Source organism: Electrona antarctica (assembly GCF_951216825.1).
Source record: "Electrona antarctica genome assembly, chromosome: 13".
Taxonomy (NCBI): domain Eukaryota; kingdom Metazoa; phylum Chordata; class Actinopteri; order Myctophiformes; family Myctophidae; genus Electrona; species Electrona antarctica.
In genome coordinates, this window is record NC_136794.1 from 11452511 (window position 1) to 11468265 (window position 15755).

A 15755-nucleotide genomic window follows, 5' to 3' on the forward strand; every position below is an offset into this window, starting at 1 on the left:
TCATAACGTTTCTGGCTGAGGATCAGCAGCTAAGGGCAATTTCTAGGCTCTCCAAAATGTCAATAATGCCTGTGCCATTAGTACCATACGGACAGCAGCAGTGAGGGAAGGGAACTGCACCGTCAAAGCTGATAAGACACCCGAGTACACTGCAGTGGTCACGGACTTTGGTCCCGACTGGTTTGTCATGGTGACAATTTAGCCATATTAAAAAAACAATTGAGCCCAATGGCCTTCATGAGTTGTTCATGGATGTTCAAAGTGTCCCATGCGCTGAAGGTGCCCTGCACTAAGACATGGCGACCACTGCGGTGACTTGTGCTTTCTGCTTTAAATAGCGGATTGTGTTTTTGTCTTTAAGGGGAAAGGGTGTGGTTGTTTGCGACTAAAATAAGCTGCTGCTCAAAGCCCCTTGGCCAGATAAGAAGGCGGGGGGAGCGAAGGGAGGGCTTTGCAGGTTATGGTGGAGTATCGGGGGGGGGACGGAGGTTGTTGGATCTCTGGCTTCCTTTATCAAGGTTGACCGTAGACAGATGGCGCTCAGGCATCTCTAAAACGTTTCCATTTGGCGCGGCGTACAGGGTAGTGTTAAGGTCAGACCATTTCTTCTCAGAAAAAATAAATCAATCAATGAAAAACTAATTTCCTAAAACACCGGGCCAAACACAAATTTAATTGAGTTCTATCGAACTCGAGAGGTCTCGACTCCATCTTTCTCTGTGGCCGCTGTAGAGCATTTCATTGTGTATTATAGACTCTAATGCACTTTGGAGCCGGTCCAATATCCAATAGTGTTCGTTTTAAATGGAGGTCATGCCTTGGCCATCCATACTGAGAGTGCCAGCTTGGATCTGGTGGACTCAGCGGGGTGGCCATGGTCTTAAAGATCAACACTGTAAATGAAGCCACGTTATTTTGGAGGAACTAAACTCCACCATGGATTAGTGACTGGTTTCTGTCAAACCAGAGGTGTGAGAAGAAGGGAAGAAAAAAAGCAAACACACTAACACACAGGGACATGTGAGTGTGCACACACACACACACACACAAAACAAATAACACAATGTGCACAAGAACACAGTGCTGAATTGGGGTTCGGGATTGTGAGGGGCTAATGTGAGGGGCTAATCTGTTATTCACCTGTCGACCTTTGGGCTGGATGGTGGACGGCAGATCCTGTGGGGTAAACCATTGACGACATAGAGACAGTTTAGAGGCAGATGACACACAGCAGAGTTACAGCAATGTAAATGCACTAATAAAAAAAAAACTACATTTTATCTTCAGAACGCCAGAGAGACCCAACACAACATGCAACATTCACTGGGAAAAAAAGAAAAAAGACAAAAAGACAAGAGTAAGAGATAAAGAGAGAAGAGAGTAATTGTCATCCGTTATGGATCAGATCTGGTAGCTGTGTGGAGCGAGCAAGCAAGCACAAAGCAAGCAAAGCATCAGCATGACCACAGTGTCTGTCTGGAGCATTGGTGAGGTTAACGGAGGGGAACGGAGTACGCAAATGTACTGCACAAGTCTTTAAGTATATATACCTTATATATCTCGTCCAGTCGAGATATTATCGATGGAACAAAATGTTTTTTATCTAAAAAACATTTTTGTTCCGTAGCCATTCCAGGGCTTTTTCTTCTTTTCAAATTTATGACATTTAAGACTTTTTTTTATAAATTCAGTTATGAAACTATTTTGAAAAAAGCTTGAATTTGTTTTTAATAATTGATGAAAAAGTTTACATTTTTTGGGAGATTTTTGAAAGTCTTTTGAAATAATAATAATAATAATAATAATGAAAAACTAAATCTCAGAAACAAAAGAAATACAGGGACGTTTACCCATAAAAATGGGCCTGCGACCCACAAATGGGTCCTGAGTGACCCAGGGTTTGGGAAACAGTGCTGTATACCAGTGGTTCCCAAAGTGGGGTCCGGGGACCGCTAGGGGTCCTTGAGGGAGTTCCAGGGGGTCCACAGCTAGTTTGCTAGCTTGTGTTGTGTCAGCACAGGCGCACGGCACGCAGCAGGCTTCATGAGGCACACCAATTTGTTAACTGAGATATCGGACACGGCTTTTAGCTTAAAAAAAAAAGAACAGATTGAGAATGAGGGGATAACGACACACAGGGAATGAGACCTGACGAGATCCTCAGCACAGTCGAAAGAGTACCAACACTGCTATACTATAGTCATGCCTGATTTGTACTTGCTTTGCGCAGTGTTTGTCCCACACCTGAAAATGTGACGTGCTATGAGCTTTTAGTTCGGCTCTTTTAGTATTTTCATTGTGCGACACCGGCACGCAACCATGTATAAATCAGGCTTTAACAAAATAAATCACACTCCACGCCTGGTAATGTCTGTTAAAATTTCTGTAAACAAGCATTACCAGGCAAACAGTGCTCTAAAAAAAGATAAAAAAAGCCATAGACTTGGTTGCCACATAACGTAATTCCCGCCAAAAACAGGAGAGAAAAACAAACATACAAACAAACAACGAAACAACTACAGACACACGGTTGGAGTGACGGACGGACATGGACAAATGGAAACGTGGAGACAAAGAGACGCACAAAATAAACTGATGGTTGTGGGTCTGTCTGGGAAAGGGCAGTTGTTTTATGTATTTATTTATTGTTGCTTTATTTAATTTAAAGGGGGAGGGCGGGGCCTTACCAAGATTGAACTGTTAATGCTGGAGTGGCCATTGGCAGGGGACTGTCTGGAGGTGGTAGGGGACTCTTTCTGAAATAAGACATACAGGTCAGCAACATACAGACGGCACACACAGACGCACACCAGCGTCACTCAGTAAAAAAAAAACGTGTGGCACAGGTATACAGTACATTGACTATGTCTGTACTCAGATATTTATACACACGTGCCGGCTCACTTGCATGTACACACACACACACACACACACACACACACACACACACACACACACACACACACACACACACACACACACACACACACACACACACACACACACACACACACACACACACACACACACACACACACACACACACACGTGATGATGGCCTCCCACACCGGGCATCAAAGGGAAAGCAATCGCGGCAAAATTCTAGATCCTTCTCAACGTTGACGGAATGAATGCATCGAATGCAAGATATGGGACACTACGTCATACATACATCCCTGGAGCCGGCACATCCTTATGTCACCACAGGGGGGCAGTAGTTTAACACCACAGACAGCATCTCTGTCTTGCAGGGTGCAGAGAGTGGACTTATGAGACCAGGAACACTACCCTAGGCTTTCACAGCACTTAAGATGAAGACGAGACGAAAATCCTCCACGCACACTCAGGAATCCTGTGTGTCGTGGGGACGGTTATGTCATGTGTGCTCTCATATTGTCGCTGTCTGGCAGACACCTTGTATATCCAAAAGGATATACAAGGATATCAGGAAATGGAAAGAATGACCAGTGTGTTCCAATGGCTCTAATGTCATTAATCTCCTGTTACTTATCATTGATTAGATCTTAATTATGAAACCCTAATCCACTGACAGACCACGTCGATGTCGTAATGTGTCGTGATGTGACGCGTTGTGAGCTTGCAGACTGGCTATGTGACTAAGTCTGAAATAGGTCATTCATTTATGAAAATATGTATAAAGGATGATATGGAGATACAAGATTTCTGCCCGACAATGACGATATATAATGTCTGTGCGTTATAATAACATGTATGTACTTGTGTGCGCACACAGAGCGGAGTGGCTCAAGTGTTGACCCAGAGGAATGGGCGCAGGGGGTCCGGTATCTTGGTTGTGAAATTGGTGTGCTGAACGTCTGACCCAGCCCCAGCAAAAAAACACAGCAAAACACACGCTAAACAAAACGCACGCGCACACGCACACACACTAGGCGCACGCTTTCTCCCATCCGCAAATACACAACATACATGGTTAGGCACACATACACGCACACACGCACGCGCTCGGTAACTGGGCGAGCGGTTAGTAACCAGATCAGGGGGAGATGGGGAAAACAACGCCAAGGAGGAGGGAGGAGAACGGGGGGAGCTGAGAGTGGAAGTGGGGTCGTTACCTCACACGAGGAGCCCTGCTGCGTCCGGTAGCTTGGCACTATCTTGAAAGTGATGCTGCCTCGCATCTCTCTCTGCATGGATACAAAGTACACAACACTCGGTTAGGTGCCCTATCTTCAATTCGGCATCGAATGTATTCACTGTGATCTCCAGTCACACTGAGAATCGCACACGTGCGCACACACACACACACACACACACACACACTCGCGCACACACATACACACACAAACAGACCAGCATCTTCTGTAGCTGCTCGACGGTCTGATTGGCCACGCTGATGCCGTTGATTTCCCTGATCTCGTCTCCCACATGCAACGTTCCTGAGAACAACAAAACAGAGCAGGAGCGATACATCAGAGGAGGACCCGTCAAAGGCACGGCGATACATCAGAGGAGGACCCGTCAAAGGCACGGCGCTGTCCCTCATTATTCCACTCCAGGACAGAAACACAGCCCTGAACACTGTGGAATCACCCTGAAAAAGATGACCCAATTTGGTCGCTGCACGGGAGGCATCCTTTGGTTAGACATAGCATTGGTTAGACATTGATTGATTGATTGATTGAAATATTTATTAACAGTTTGCAGAATTACAGTACATTTCAAGCACAAACTCAATACAAAGACTGTTAACTGTGAGTGGACAACCCAATTAAGCATTGCACTTGTTTACAAGAGGGTCCACCATGTTCAATTCATCAATCATTTAGAGACATACAGATAGACACTACTATATAGTCAAAGAACAGAACAGGAATTCATCATAAAGGAGGTAAAAAGAGAAAAGAAACATATACAGTGAGGATTCAGATTTTACGGGGGCCAGTTTCGAATTAGGACCAACATAGGATTGGTCAGACTGGATTAAGGTTGGTGAGGGGTGCGTTAAAACGACCGGATTAAGGTTGGTGAGGGGTGCGTTAAGACGACCGGATTAAGGTTGGTGAGGGGTGCGTTAAGGGTTGGGAGAGGGTTAAGGTTAGGGTTTAGGTGTGCTGCCCCGTGGGAGGTTAGGATTAGGGTGAGGGTTTTGAGATATCGGACCAATGGTATGTCTAACCAAAAGCATGCAAATTGTCCAGCTGTGAGGAATACGGTGGTCCTCCTTCCACACATACTCCTGGTGAAGCTCCTCACTGGCACGTGAACAGAAGCCCCAGGTGCTTCCATGACTGGAGGTGGCATGTGCTTTCAATACTGCCCTATAGGACCAAGTTCAACCATTCTGACTTTCCCCACACAGTTGTCAGAATGGTTGAACTTCCTATAGGGCTGTTCACGTGCCAGTGAGGAGCTTCACCAGGAGTATGTGTGGAGGGAGGAACACTGTATTCCTCACAGCTGGACCATTTGCAGGAGCTACTGGTGCAGCGACAAAGATTACCCTCCCCACACTGCTTCGGTTGGCGGTGGGAAGGAACTTCACCCCTGCGTCACCCGAGCGCCTACTGAGCGCCTACTGAGGGTCCATTCTACAGTGGCCATGAATCAGCTGTGTGTCAAAGGTGTGACATCTGACGACAAGGCCTGTGTTCTCCTGAAGACCAGTTAATGAAATCACACAGTCGTCTATTGCAGAGGCAGAGGTTTATGTTGCCAAGATATGGCTGCGTAACACGACTCTATGGGCCCTGTCTTGCACCAAACCGGCCCTTACCCCTTATCCGTAAACATATTTGCCATTTTTTACGATTTTAGAAAAATATTGTAAAATAGTCCAACTAGCCGATCTAAATCGACTCGTTGTGAGCTTGTAGATCGGCTATTTGAAATATTTAAAAAGCTTTTAAAAAATAGTAAACAATGGCAAAGAAGTTTAGGGATAAGGAGTATGACTCTTTTCCCCACTGAGGTGGGTGTGTGGGTCCCTTTTTAAAGATTTGTTTTTGGCCTTTCTGCCTTCATTGATAGTATCAAGTGAAGACTTGACAGGAAAGAGGGAGAGAGAGAAGGGGAGAGACATGCAGCAAAGGTCGTCACAAGGGATGTCCCGATCACGTTTCTTTGCTCACGATCCGATTCTGATCATTTGATTTTGAGCATCGACCGATACCGATTTTTCCCGATCCGATATTTATATTTTATAGAACACGTTTATGCCATATCACAATAGTACAATATCCCAAATCACAATGTCCAGTCTAATATCATGATATGGATATAATATTGATACTAGGGATGTCCCGATCACATTTTTTGGCACCCGATCCAATTCCGATCATTTGAAAATGACGTGATCGGCCCCGATTACCCGATCCGATCGGGACAACCCTAGTCGTCATGAACGGGACTCTTTCAGGGACCCTCTTGTAACTCAGAGAGTGTACGCTCTCTTAGCTGAAGGATTTTACGGTGTAGATAAAAATGAAAATAATAATCCTTGAAATGAAAGGATGACTGCATTCAGGTATAAAACTCTAAGCTAGGAGTGTATACCTTGTCTGTGGATCATCCCTCCGTGCATTATCCTCGCCACGATGCAGTGGTTCAGATCGTTCATCTTCAGCGTAATGCCCTGCTCGCGTGCACACACACACACACACACACACACACACACACACACACACACACACACACACACACACACACACACACACACACACACACACACACACACACACACACACACACACACACACACACACACACACACACACACACACACATTCAGAGGCCTTGGTTACATATAGGTGCAGACAAACATCTGCTGTATCATCTCCATGTTGATGTCTGTGTCACTCTACGTGTGTGCGTGTGATGTGTCGCGCACCATGGGTTCGTCCGTGTTCTTCTGGAACTGGACCAGGCGGACTCTGGTGACGTTCTCCAGGTCCATGTCTCCGTTGGCGCTCTCGGGGGAGTCTCCGTTCAGGTAGGGGGAGGTGGGCGGCGGGGTGACCCTCAGAGCCTCGTCACTGTACACCTCATGGGCCACCACGTCGTGGGTCTGCAGCAAGGCCTGCACACACACACACACACACACACACACACACACACACACACACACACACACACACACACACACACACACACACACACACACACACACACACACACACACACACACACACACACACGCACACGCACACACACGTCACACACACACACACACACACACACAGACGCACACACACACACACAAACAAGTGTTGGACTTTACATTCCACAGCATCAACATGCGGGGGTTTCAGTTGTCAGTTTGGATTGCTTTGTGCTGTTCCTCTAAAGCAGAACAACTTTTTCCCCGTCCCCTTAATCAGCCTTTTGCGGCAGTGCTTTAACAGTGGGCCTGCTGATCCTGCTCGCTCCCACCCACTCACAAAGCTCACTCCGCTGACACACAAAAAAAGCAATCAAAGCGCAACTGCCACCAAACCACTCTCCACTGTGTCTTGTACACATGCGCGCGCACACGCACACGCACGCACGCACGCACATCAGGAATGCTGTTTATTTTCAGACACACATACTGGAGTTGTCTCACACAAACACTGCACGCATGCACGCACGCATGCACGCACGCACGCACGTGCACGCGCAGAGCAGATCAGAGAAGCAGAGACATGAAGGCAGTGGCAGCGTCTCTAACTCTCATGTCAAAGCACATCACCCACAGAGTGAACCTCACACAGGAGGCATGTTTATGTGTGTGTCCTAATGAGTACAGGGTTAAGGAGGTTAACTAATCCCTCCATGGTGCATATATGTCAGTGTGAGAGAAAGAAAAAAACAACTCAAGAAAAGCGAAAGAGGGGTTGAGAGAAGCCACAGATGAAAAAAAAACAATCTACAGAGCTTGCACGAAATGGCTCACGAATGGCTCGTTAAAAAAGAAATGTAGGTATCCGAAATGATATGCTAATCTCAGTAAGACTGGAACAATGAGACGATGACTTCGTCCTGACTAGCACAACTGCACGAAAACAGTTCAGACGAGGTTAGGTTTGGCTTTGTGGGTTTGAATGAAAAGCAAAGACGCGCTATTTGAACCCATTTTGGGCGGGAACCCCTTTTGGTGTTAGCATCATGTTATGCTTTAGCTATTGAAAAATAGCAGATCTACAAGCTCATAGCGCGCCACCGAGTGGCGCGCTATGAGCTTGTAGGTCTGCTATTTTAGAAAAATCGAAGAACGACTGACATAGAAACATAGCTTTTTCAGAAAACTGTCAGGATGTAGAAGACATTTTTAGAATCTGATCTCAGGTCAAAATGGGTTCTGAGAGGGTACAAATGTAACCAAATGGACTCTTACGTCGGGTACATCGGCTTAGTGTCAAATGGATGCAATAATACTGAGGATTTTACGGTGTGGCTTTGCGGTTTGCAATTTGAAAGGCCTTTCCGACAGGCATAGTGCAGACGGGACCGTTGGACAACTCCTCCAAAGAATTAAGCAGCAATGTACTGTACTGTACTGTACTGTACTGTACTGTACTGTACTGTACTGTACTGTACTGTACTGTACTGTACTGTACTGTACTGTACTGTAGCACAATAGCAGGACATACAGTACAGACCAATATAGAAAATGTATAGATCAACACACATTTGTTCATTTGTTCATTTGAACTGAAGAGTATGAAATGTTGGCACACATAAAAGAAAATGTGCGCGCACGCACGCACGCACGCACGCACGCACACGCACGCACACACAATCCTCACCATGTCCACTGGAGTGGTCGGCTGCTGTTGCACACACACACAGGAGACGCAACAGAGCTAACACAGACATACTTTCCTTTCCTTGTGCGAGTGTGTGTCTTGGAAAGCAGTACTACACGACGGCACCTCCATTCCTCCCTCCCTCCCTCCTTTCTTTCCTCTTCCTTCTATCCAGGGTACGAGGGAGCCAGACCCCCGACCCGGCACAGCACATTACCTCAGACACACATGACTGACCCTGCCCCCCCCCCCCCCCCCCCCCCCCCCCCCGCTACACTGTCAATCCCTCTCCACATCATCTCTTCTGTCCTCCGTGCTTTATTAGAGCCTTCTCTGATCCTTCCACTCCTTGTATCTGGGTTTTGATCTCGGTCCTACTCTCCTACTTTCTTGGCACTGTGTCTCCCCGGACGGACGATGACTCATCCAAGCTCTGCAGCAACTTAGGTTACTCTCGTTCCCCATGATAACACGGGGAACGCTCTCCCTCTGTGAGGCTAATGAAGGGAGCGTTCCCCATAGTGAAAGTGAGACACACCGAAATTACATTTTGAGAGAGAACGGCAACAGAACAATTCATTCACTGTTTGTTTTACATGGAATTACATGCTTAAAGAAGGGAGGGGGGGGGGGGGGGGGGGGGTCAAAGGCACTCTGGAACGGGAGGTGCTGAACATTGCGAGGCAAGTAAAAGTGGAGTGAGTGAGTTAAGCGGTAAACTCGCATATTATGGTTTTTCCTTGTGAGCCTTTCCTGTTATATACTTGTCAAGAAGCTTCCGCTGCCTGCTGCAACATGGAAAAAAGAACACACACACACACACACACACACACACACACACACACACACACACACACACACACACACACACACACACACACACACACACACACACACACACACACACACACACACACACACACACACAGTCTAGACTTCCTTCCTCACCCAGCTTATGAGGCTCTGGAGAGAAGTCTTCCTCAAGGGGAGCGCAGTGTTTGTTGGCAGAGTTCCGCTATGTCGCCTGCAGCCTCCCAAATGGGGTGCTCTGACAGAAATAAAACCTTCAAAAAAAGAAACGGTAGACACCCTCGTCTTGTCGAGTTCATGTCCCTTTTCTCACCACCCCATCTTTCTCTCCTCGCTCAGTCTCTCCTTTCCCCAGACAGAGCATTGAGGAACTCCAGAGAGAGAGAGAGAGAGCACAGGTATAGTATCAGCTGCAGTGTGATTACTGCGGCCAGCGGTGTGTGCTTAATGGAAGTGTTTGGATTCTGTCTGGCCGAGTCTGGCCAAGAATGTCCTCGTCAGCAGCCCTGAACATTGCTTAGGGGCCTAGTGCACCCTGTGGCAACATGACGGCCTTGGATTATACGTGTGTGTGTGTGTGTGTGTGTGTGTGGGGGGGGCTCCTTGACCTACCATGAAATGAGGCTGGGTTAGTATCCGTCTGAGTTCTTTAGCGTCGTGGTTCTCTGGATAGCAGGAGATCTCTTCCAGTACCTGAAGAAGCACACAGACAAACACACGTCAAAGGCAAAGCATACACACAGTCACACACACACGCACGCGCGCACACACACACACACACACACACACACACACACACACACACACACACACACACACACACACACACACACAGTCACACACACAGTCACGCACACACACACACACACAGTCACACACAGTGTCACACACACACACACACCCTTGTAGACTGGAGAGTTGGGGGAAACATACTGAGAACCGACCCCTCAGGGTCTCTCCGGAGCCTTCCCTAATCCCACCTCCCACGTCAACACAGTCGATTAGAGACCAGCGTGGATATACCGTTCAGCCAATCGAGAATCTGCATGGTCAAGTTCAAGCACCTCCCCCCCCCTGCCCTTTTGCCGCGAGTTGATTTGGTGTACGTCATTTCAAGTTATGTTGCGCCTGGCTGCTGAATGTGGCATTGTAGAGGTGAGAGGCGTGTGCGTGTGTGCGTAATACACTGTAATATTGTCAGAGCTAAGACTTTCTGGTCTCCCAGCCAGCATGCTCACTTAAACCCCTAATGATCCAGAATGCAGAGGCAACGCCTGGTTTTCAACCACCCAACATGTCAAATGTCTCTCCTTTTCATCCCGTCCCAGGCCTACAGTTGTTGTTGCCCACGCACAGTACAACGCGCTGGTGACGACCCAATAAGGAAATGAAGGGCATGGCACCCCCTTACCTCACTTACAGCAGACACAACGTCACAAAGCCCGTTCGTCCCTTCCCTAAAATAATCTGGTCAGGACAGAACCACACGTTCCTAGACTCTCTTCTCCCTCCTGGTTCCCAAGCGGTGGAATAAACTCCCCCCTCTCTCTCTCTCTCTCTCTCTCTCTCACTCAGAACTGCAGACTCACTCCCCATTTTCCGCCGCAGTCTTAAAGATCACCTCTTCAGCAGTGGTGGAAACTGGAAAGTTAAAAACCACCGTCCACTTGCATTGAACTCATTTTCCCAGAAGCCCTTGCGGCCCAGAGCATGGCTCGATTTCCGGTTTCGTCGCCATAACGCGACGGCCTCGTCACCAGGTCCGCGACAAATCCGCTCTTTCTTTTTAATTATTAAAAAACGTCAAATTAAAATACATAAAACAAATAGCGGGTTTAGCGGATTAAGCACCGAAACATGGATTAAATAGCGGGGAACACGGGTTATGCAGTAGAACTGTTAACAGCGGGCGAGCATCGGGTGACACATCGCCTAATCGCCCAAAAAGATGAATTATTTGTATATTTTCGGGCGACGTTCCTCCGCCCACTTTTCGACCATCGCCTGTTCGCCTGCTATCGCCTCTATCGCCAGTAGTTGCCGGGTCCCATAGACCAGGGGTTCTCAACCCGTGGGTAGCGACCCCTCGGGGGGTCGCCAAATTATTTTAGGGGGCCCCCAAATTATTTTCAAAAAAATAGCAGACCTACAAGCTCTATGAGCTTGTAGATCTGCTATTTTTCATTAGCTAAATTATAACATAATGCTTAAAACACCAAAAGGGGTTCCCGCCCAAAATGGGTTAAGGTTATTGTAGCAGTCAATTTATATTGGGGGTCGGGAGGGGGCGGGGCGGGGGTCCCGAGACATTGCCAAAGCATTTCCGGGGGTCCCCGGCCAAAAACGTTGAGAACCCCTGCCATAGACAAATAATGCACTTCCGGAAAATTCGTCTGGCTGTCGCCCGCTGTTAAAACGTACTGTTATAATAGACGACAGGACTTGTTCCTGTGTCATGATACCACAAATGTTACGAATGCTATCATTCTATATAGATAGAATGTTGTTTAGACAGATTTAACAACATACTCCCTATATATATTGTGCGTGTGCGTGTGTGTGTGTGTGCGCGTGCATGGATGCGTGTGTGCGTGCGTGCACTTTCGCACACAGGACAAGTGTATGTGTGTAACTGTGTATTTGGTCACAGGAATGCCATTCGGCATCTGTAACTTGCGATTGGTCTCATCCACTCATCTCACAGAAAGAGCCAGCACTGACCAGCCTATCAACAGGGATGCACTATCTTCTGATTGGTTCACACACACACACACACACACACACACACACACACCCAGCCTCAGTTGACCCCACTAACGCATGCAGTTGAAAATCCTCCGGATCTCCAGAAATGATTCCGTCCATCCAGGTAGAGATCCAGTGACAATAACGGATCTCAGACGAGCTCAAAAAGAGCTCAGGTGATACCAGTATGCAATTACAAGCCGAGGCATCTACGTAGTTTGTCTTTGGTTCTGTTTGTTGGTGTTGTGAGGGTGGTAGAGAGGTGTGAACGTGTGAACATGTCTCGGGGGCTTACACATTCCAGATGTTTCAAAGCGCCGTTTGCTCCGTCTTGGGAGGAAATCTTGCCGGAGGAAGACACAGGAAGAAGGGTTACACATGTCGCTGAACTGTCCTGGTTAGAGAACTCAAGGGTCAAGGTTGAAAGGTCAAAGGTCAAGGTCAAGAGAGGACAGAGGTCAGGGGAGAGTAAAAAAAAAAAAACTTCGCAACTAATGATCTATGCCAGCCAAAAAGTAATTAACCCATGATGTGTAGGGAGAGGTTAGTATCTATAGTTCTAACATCTAAAGTTCACATGGTTAGAACAAGAAGAACCTTGTTAGTTATTGAAACAGCTCACCCCTTGCTCTACTGGGTCAGAAAGCCCCAGAAGGCCACAGTGTGATTGGCTCAAAGCACTGAGGTTTCAGCCGGAGGGGATCAGTACACGGGAGCAAAGCAGTGGAAGGAGAGGAAAAGCCCCTACAGAAAAGCAAGAACAGATGAAAGAAGTGTTCGCCTGTTGTGAAGCGGTTTTCGCAGCAGCACTGCATTGCCTAGAAGAAAGCTTAGGAGCGTGTTTGTAGTGCTTAAGTGAAAGTGAAGCTCAGTTCTGAGCAAAGAAGGACAATGTGATAAAAGACTAGTCTGTGACTAGGAACTCTCCCCAACACCCACATATAAAGCCGTAACGTTACCACATCTAGCGTGGGTCCCATCCTTAATCCCTCTAGACTGCTTTAGGGTGGAAGATGTGAGTCTCTGCTCTAATACCAGGCGGAGACTCCTCCGACACAGCCGTTCTAGAGCGGCGTTAATTAGCCAGGCCTATTTGACGTGAACCAAAGCCACATACAACAAAGCTGGGCACCCTCCTCTCTTAGCCTTCCCAGTATTAACACAGCTGGGATTTAAGACAGGCAGCAGACCTCCCTATTCAGACTTCTTTAATTGCTCCCCCGACAAAGCTCACAAATGTAAACATAATATAAGCTGGGGGGGGGGGGGGGGGGGCACTCGCTTCGCGCACTCACACACATGTACAAACATACGAGTGTGCATCGAGGCACAGGCATGGATGTACACACACACACATACACGTGCGTGCGTGCGCACACACACACACCACAACAACTCTAGCAATTTCTTTCACACACACCATTCCTCTGCTGTTCTCCGTCTGCTTCCTCCTCCCTGTATCCTGCATTAGTGTGTGTGTGTGTGTGAGCGCACTGTGTGGTAAACACACACGTCTCTAATCTAACGGTGCGTATACGTTTTAATGGTGTCAAATCCTGGACTCCACAATGGGAGTCCTGTGTGTGAGAGTGGAAAACATCTACATCACACTATAGCTCACAAATACACCCATGGATATTGTGTGTGTTTGCGTGTGTGTGTGTGCGTGTGCGTGTGCGTGTGTGTGAATACATATTGCCTTTTTTTCTTCTTTCTTTTTTTTGTAACCGAAATGAATGCCCTACTTCGTCATACTATTACTATGGTGTCACACAAAAGTAGCAAAAATAGCAGATCTACAAGCTGGATATGCTATTTTTGAGTGGTGCAACCACTCCCTTACGGAGCTATGTGTGTGGGTGGGTAGCTGGGTAGCTGGGTAGCTGGCTGGGTATGAGCACGAAAACAACATGGTCATTTTTCACCACCTGTGCGCACACACAAATACACACGCACATATTAACTGTATATATGATGCTTTCGGGTGTGCCAGTACAGTACAGTGACAGTACAGTACAGTACAGTACAGTAGAGGGTACAGTAGAGGGACTGCCACACGGTAACTCTGTCATTTCTCTACCGTTTCGGACGCAGGGCGGCTCGCCGGAACCGGGCCGGCACCCTGGGTGCGTCCCCCCCCCCCCCGCAAACCCCCACACGGAGTTGCACCACTCACTTCACACGGGTGTGATTTTTTATTTGTTCAATAAGTGTTAACTATTAACACTCCCATCGCCCAGGACGAAGTACTTTGTCCTTTCTATTAGTAACGCCCGACGCCCAGGACGAAGTATTGTCCAAAAGACGAAGTTTATTGATATGAGAACGGATCGCATGGCTCTATAGCCCAGGCGCTCCTGCTGGGCAATCCTCGGTGACGCGCAAGAGTGAGACGTCATCGAAAAACTCCCTCCCCTGTTTAGCTGATGAAAACGAAAATCTTAAAACGTTCATAACTCGCAATCTAAATCATCCCGTCTTTTTCTGAAAAAAGATCCGTGTTAGACGGCGCTCCGCGGTCCAGTCGCTAGTCTCGATAGATTCATTCTCGTCTCCCGTTGTTGTCGATCGACTCTAGAGTGGTGTGGCTATTGTTAGCTGCTACACACACATCAACAACTTCCGCCGGTCCGTCCGGAAAATGGGTCCGTGTTTATAAATCGAATGGGCGCTATAATGTAATAGATTAAATAACACCGGGCAATTAAAGTGTTACTACGCGAATTGTGCATCTTCCAATAAAGACTAGCTTGCCATGTGCCAGCCAATGGGGATACACGATCACAAGCACAATCTCAAACCTGTGTATTTGGCAGTGGACTCTCATCTAAAAGATGTTGTGCTTCCAGGGACTTCCATAAGAGAAAATTGTGTTAAAAGGCTGTGTTATATAATTAAATATAGTTAAATGGTTAAACTTATTTTGATGATACAGTATATTTGCTGAGGACCCCTTGGGGGTCCCCAGACCCATTACTCTATGCAGTAAACGTCCAAACCAAGAAAAACGTCTATCAAAACCTCAACTCTCTGACTTTCAGCTCCAACGTCAACTTCTCTGAAATGCAGGGAAAACGGTTGGTTTCCACCAATGGCGTCTGCGCTTCTCGCAAACCAATAAAATTACTTTTGAATGGGTTTCCTGGACCGAGGCGGCATAAAGCAGCATGAATTTTTGAAACCCTCCCACCACGGAAATGCAAGGCACCAAAATCAGTGTCTATGGTTATTCACGTGACAGCTCAGAAAGCCTCAGATCCAACAGTGATGTGCACGCACATTATTATCCCAACTTACTCCCGAAGAGACAAGCAGTGCAACAACGCTAGGTGTTCCACTAGTGAAGAGTTAGAAGGTTTAGTGATCACTAAAGTGGACAGAGTGGGTTAATATAGGCTGAGCTTCGAGGGAACAGAGACGTAGTTATAGGTTAGG

General features: G+C 47.2%; 1 protein-coding gene across 13 annotated transcripts in view; it reads right to left on the reverse strand.

The window, feature by feature from the left end:
* caska (calcium/calmodulin-dependent serine protein kinase a) overlaps positions 1-15755 on the reverse strand; it is a 143227-nt gene that overhangs the window by 12255 nt on the left and 115217 nt on the right. For 4 of the 13 annotated variants that reach the window (XM_079518813.1, XM_079518822.1, XM_079518818.1 and 1 more), the window contains 8 exons: positions 12616-12663; positions 10188-10268; positions 6869-7057; positions 6535-6613; positions 4333-4418; positions 4095-4166; positions 2688-2756; positions 1141-1176 (listed from right to left, as the gene is read on the reverse strand). In XM_079518813.1, coding sequence (XP_079374939.1) covers positions 1141-1176; positions 2688-2756; positions 4095-4166; positions 4333-4418; positions 6535-6613; positions 6869-7057; positions 10188-10268; positions 12616-12663 — 660 coding nt within the window. The remainder of the gene's footprint in view (positions 1-1140; positions 1177-2687; positions 2757-4094; positions 4167-4332; positions 4419-6534; positions 6614-6868; positions 7058-10187; positions 10269-12615; positions 12664-15755) is intronic. The other 9 variants (XM_079518819.1, XM_079518824.1, XM_079518821.1 and 6 more) reach the window with 3 other exon arrangements.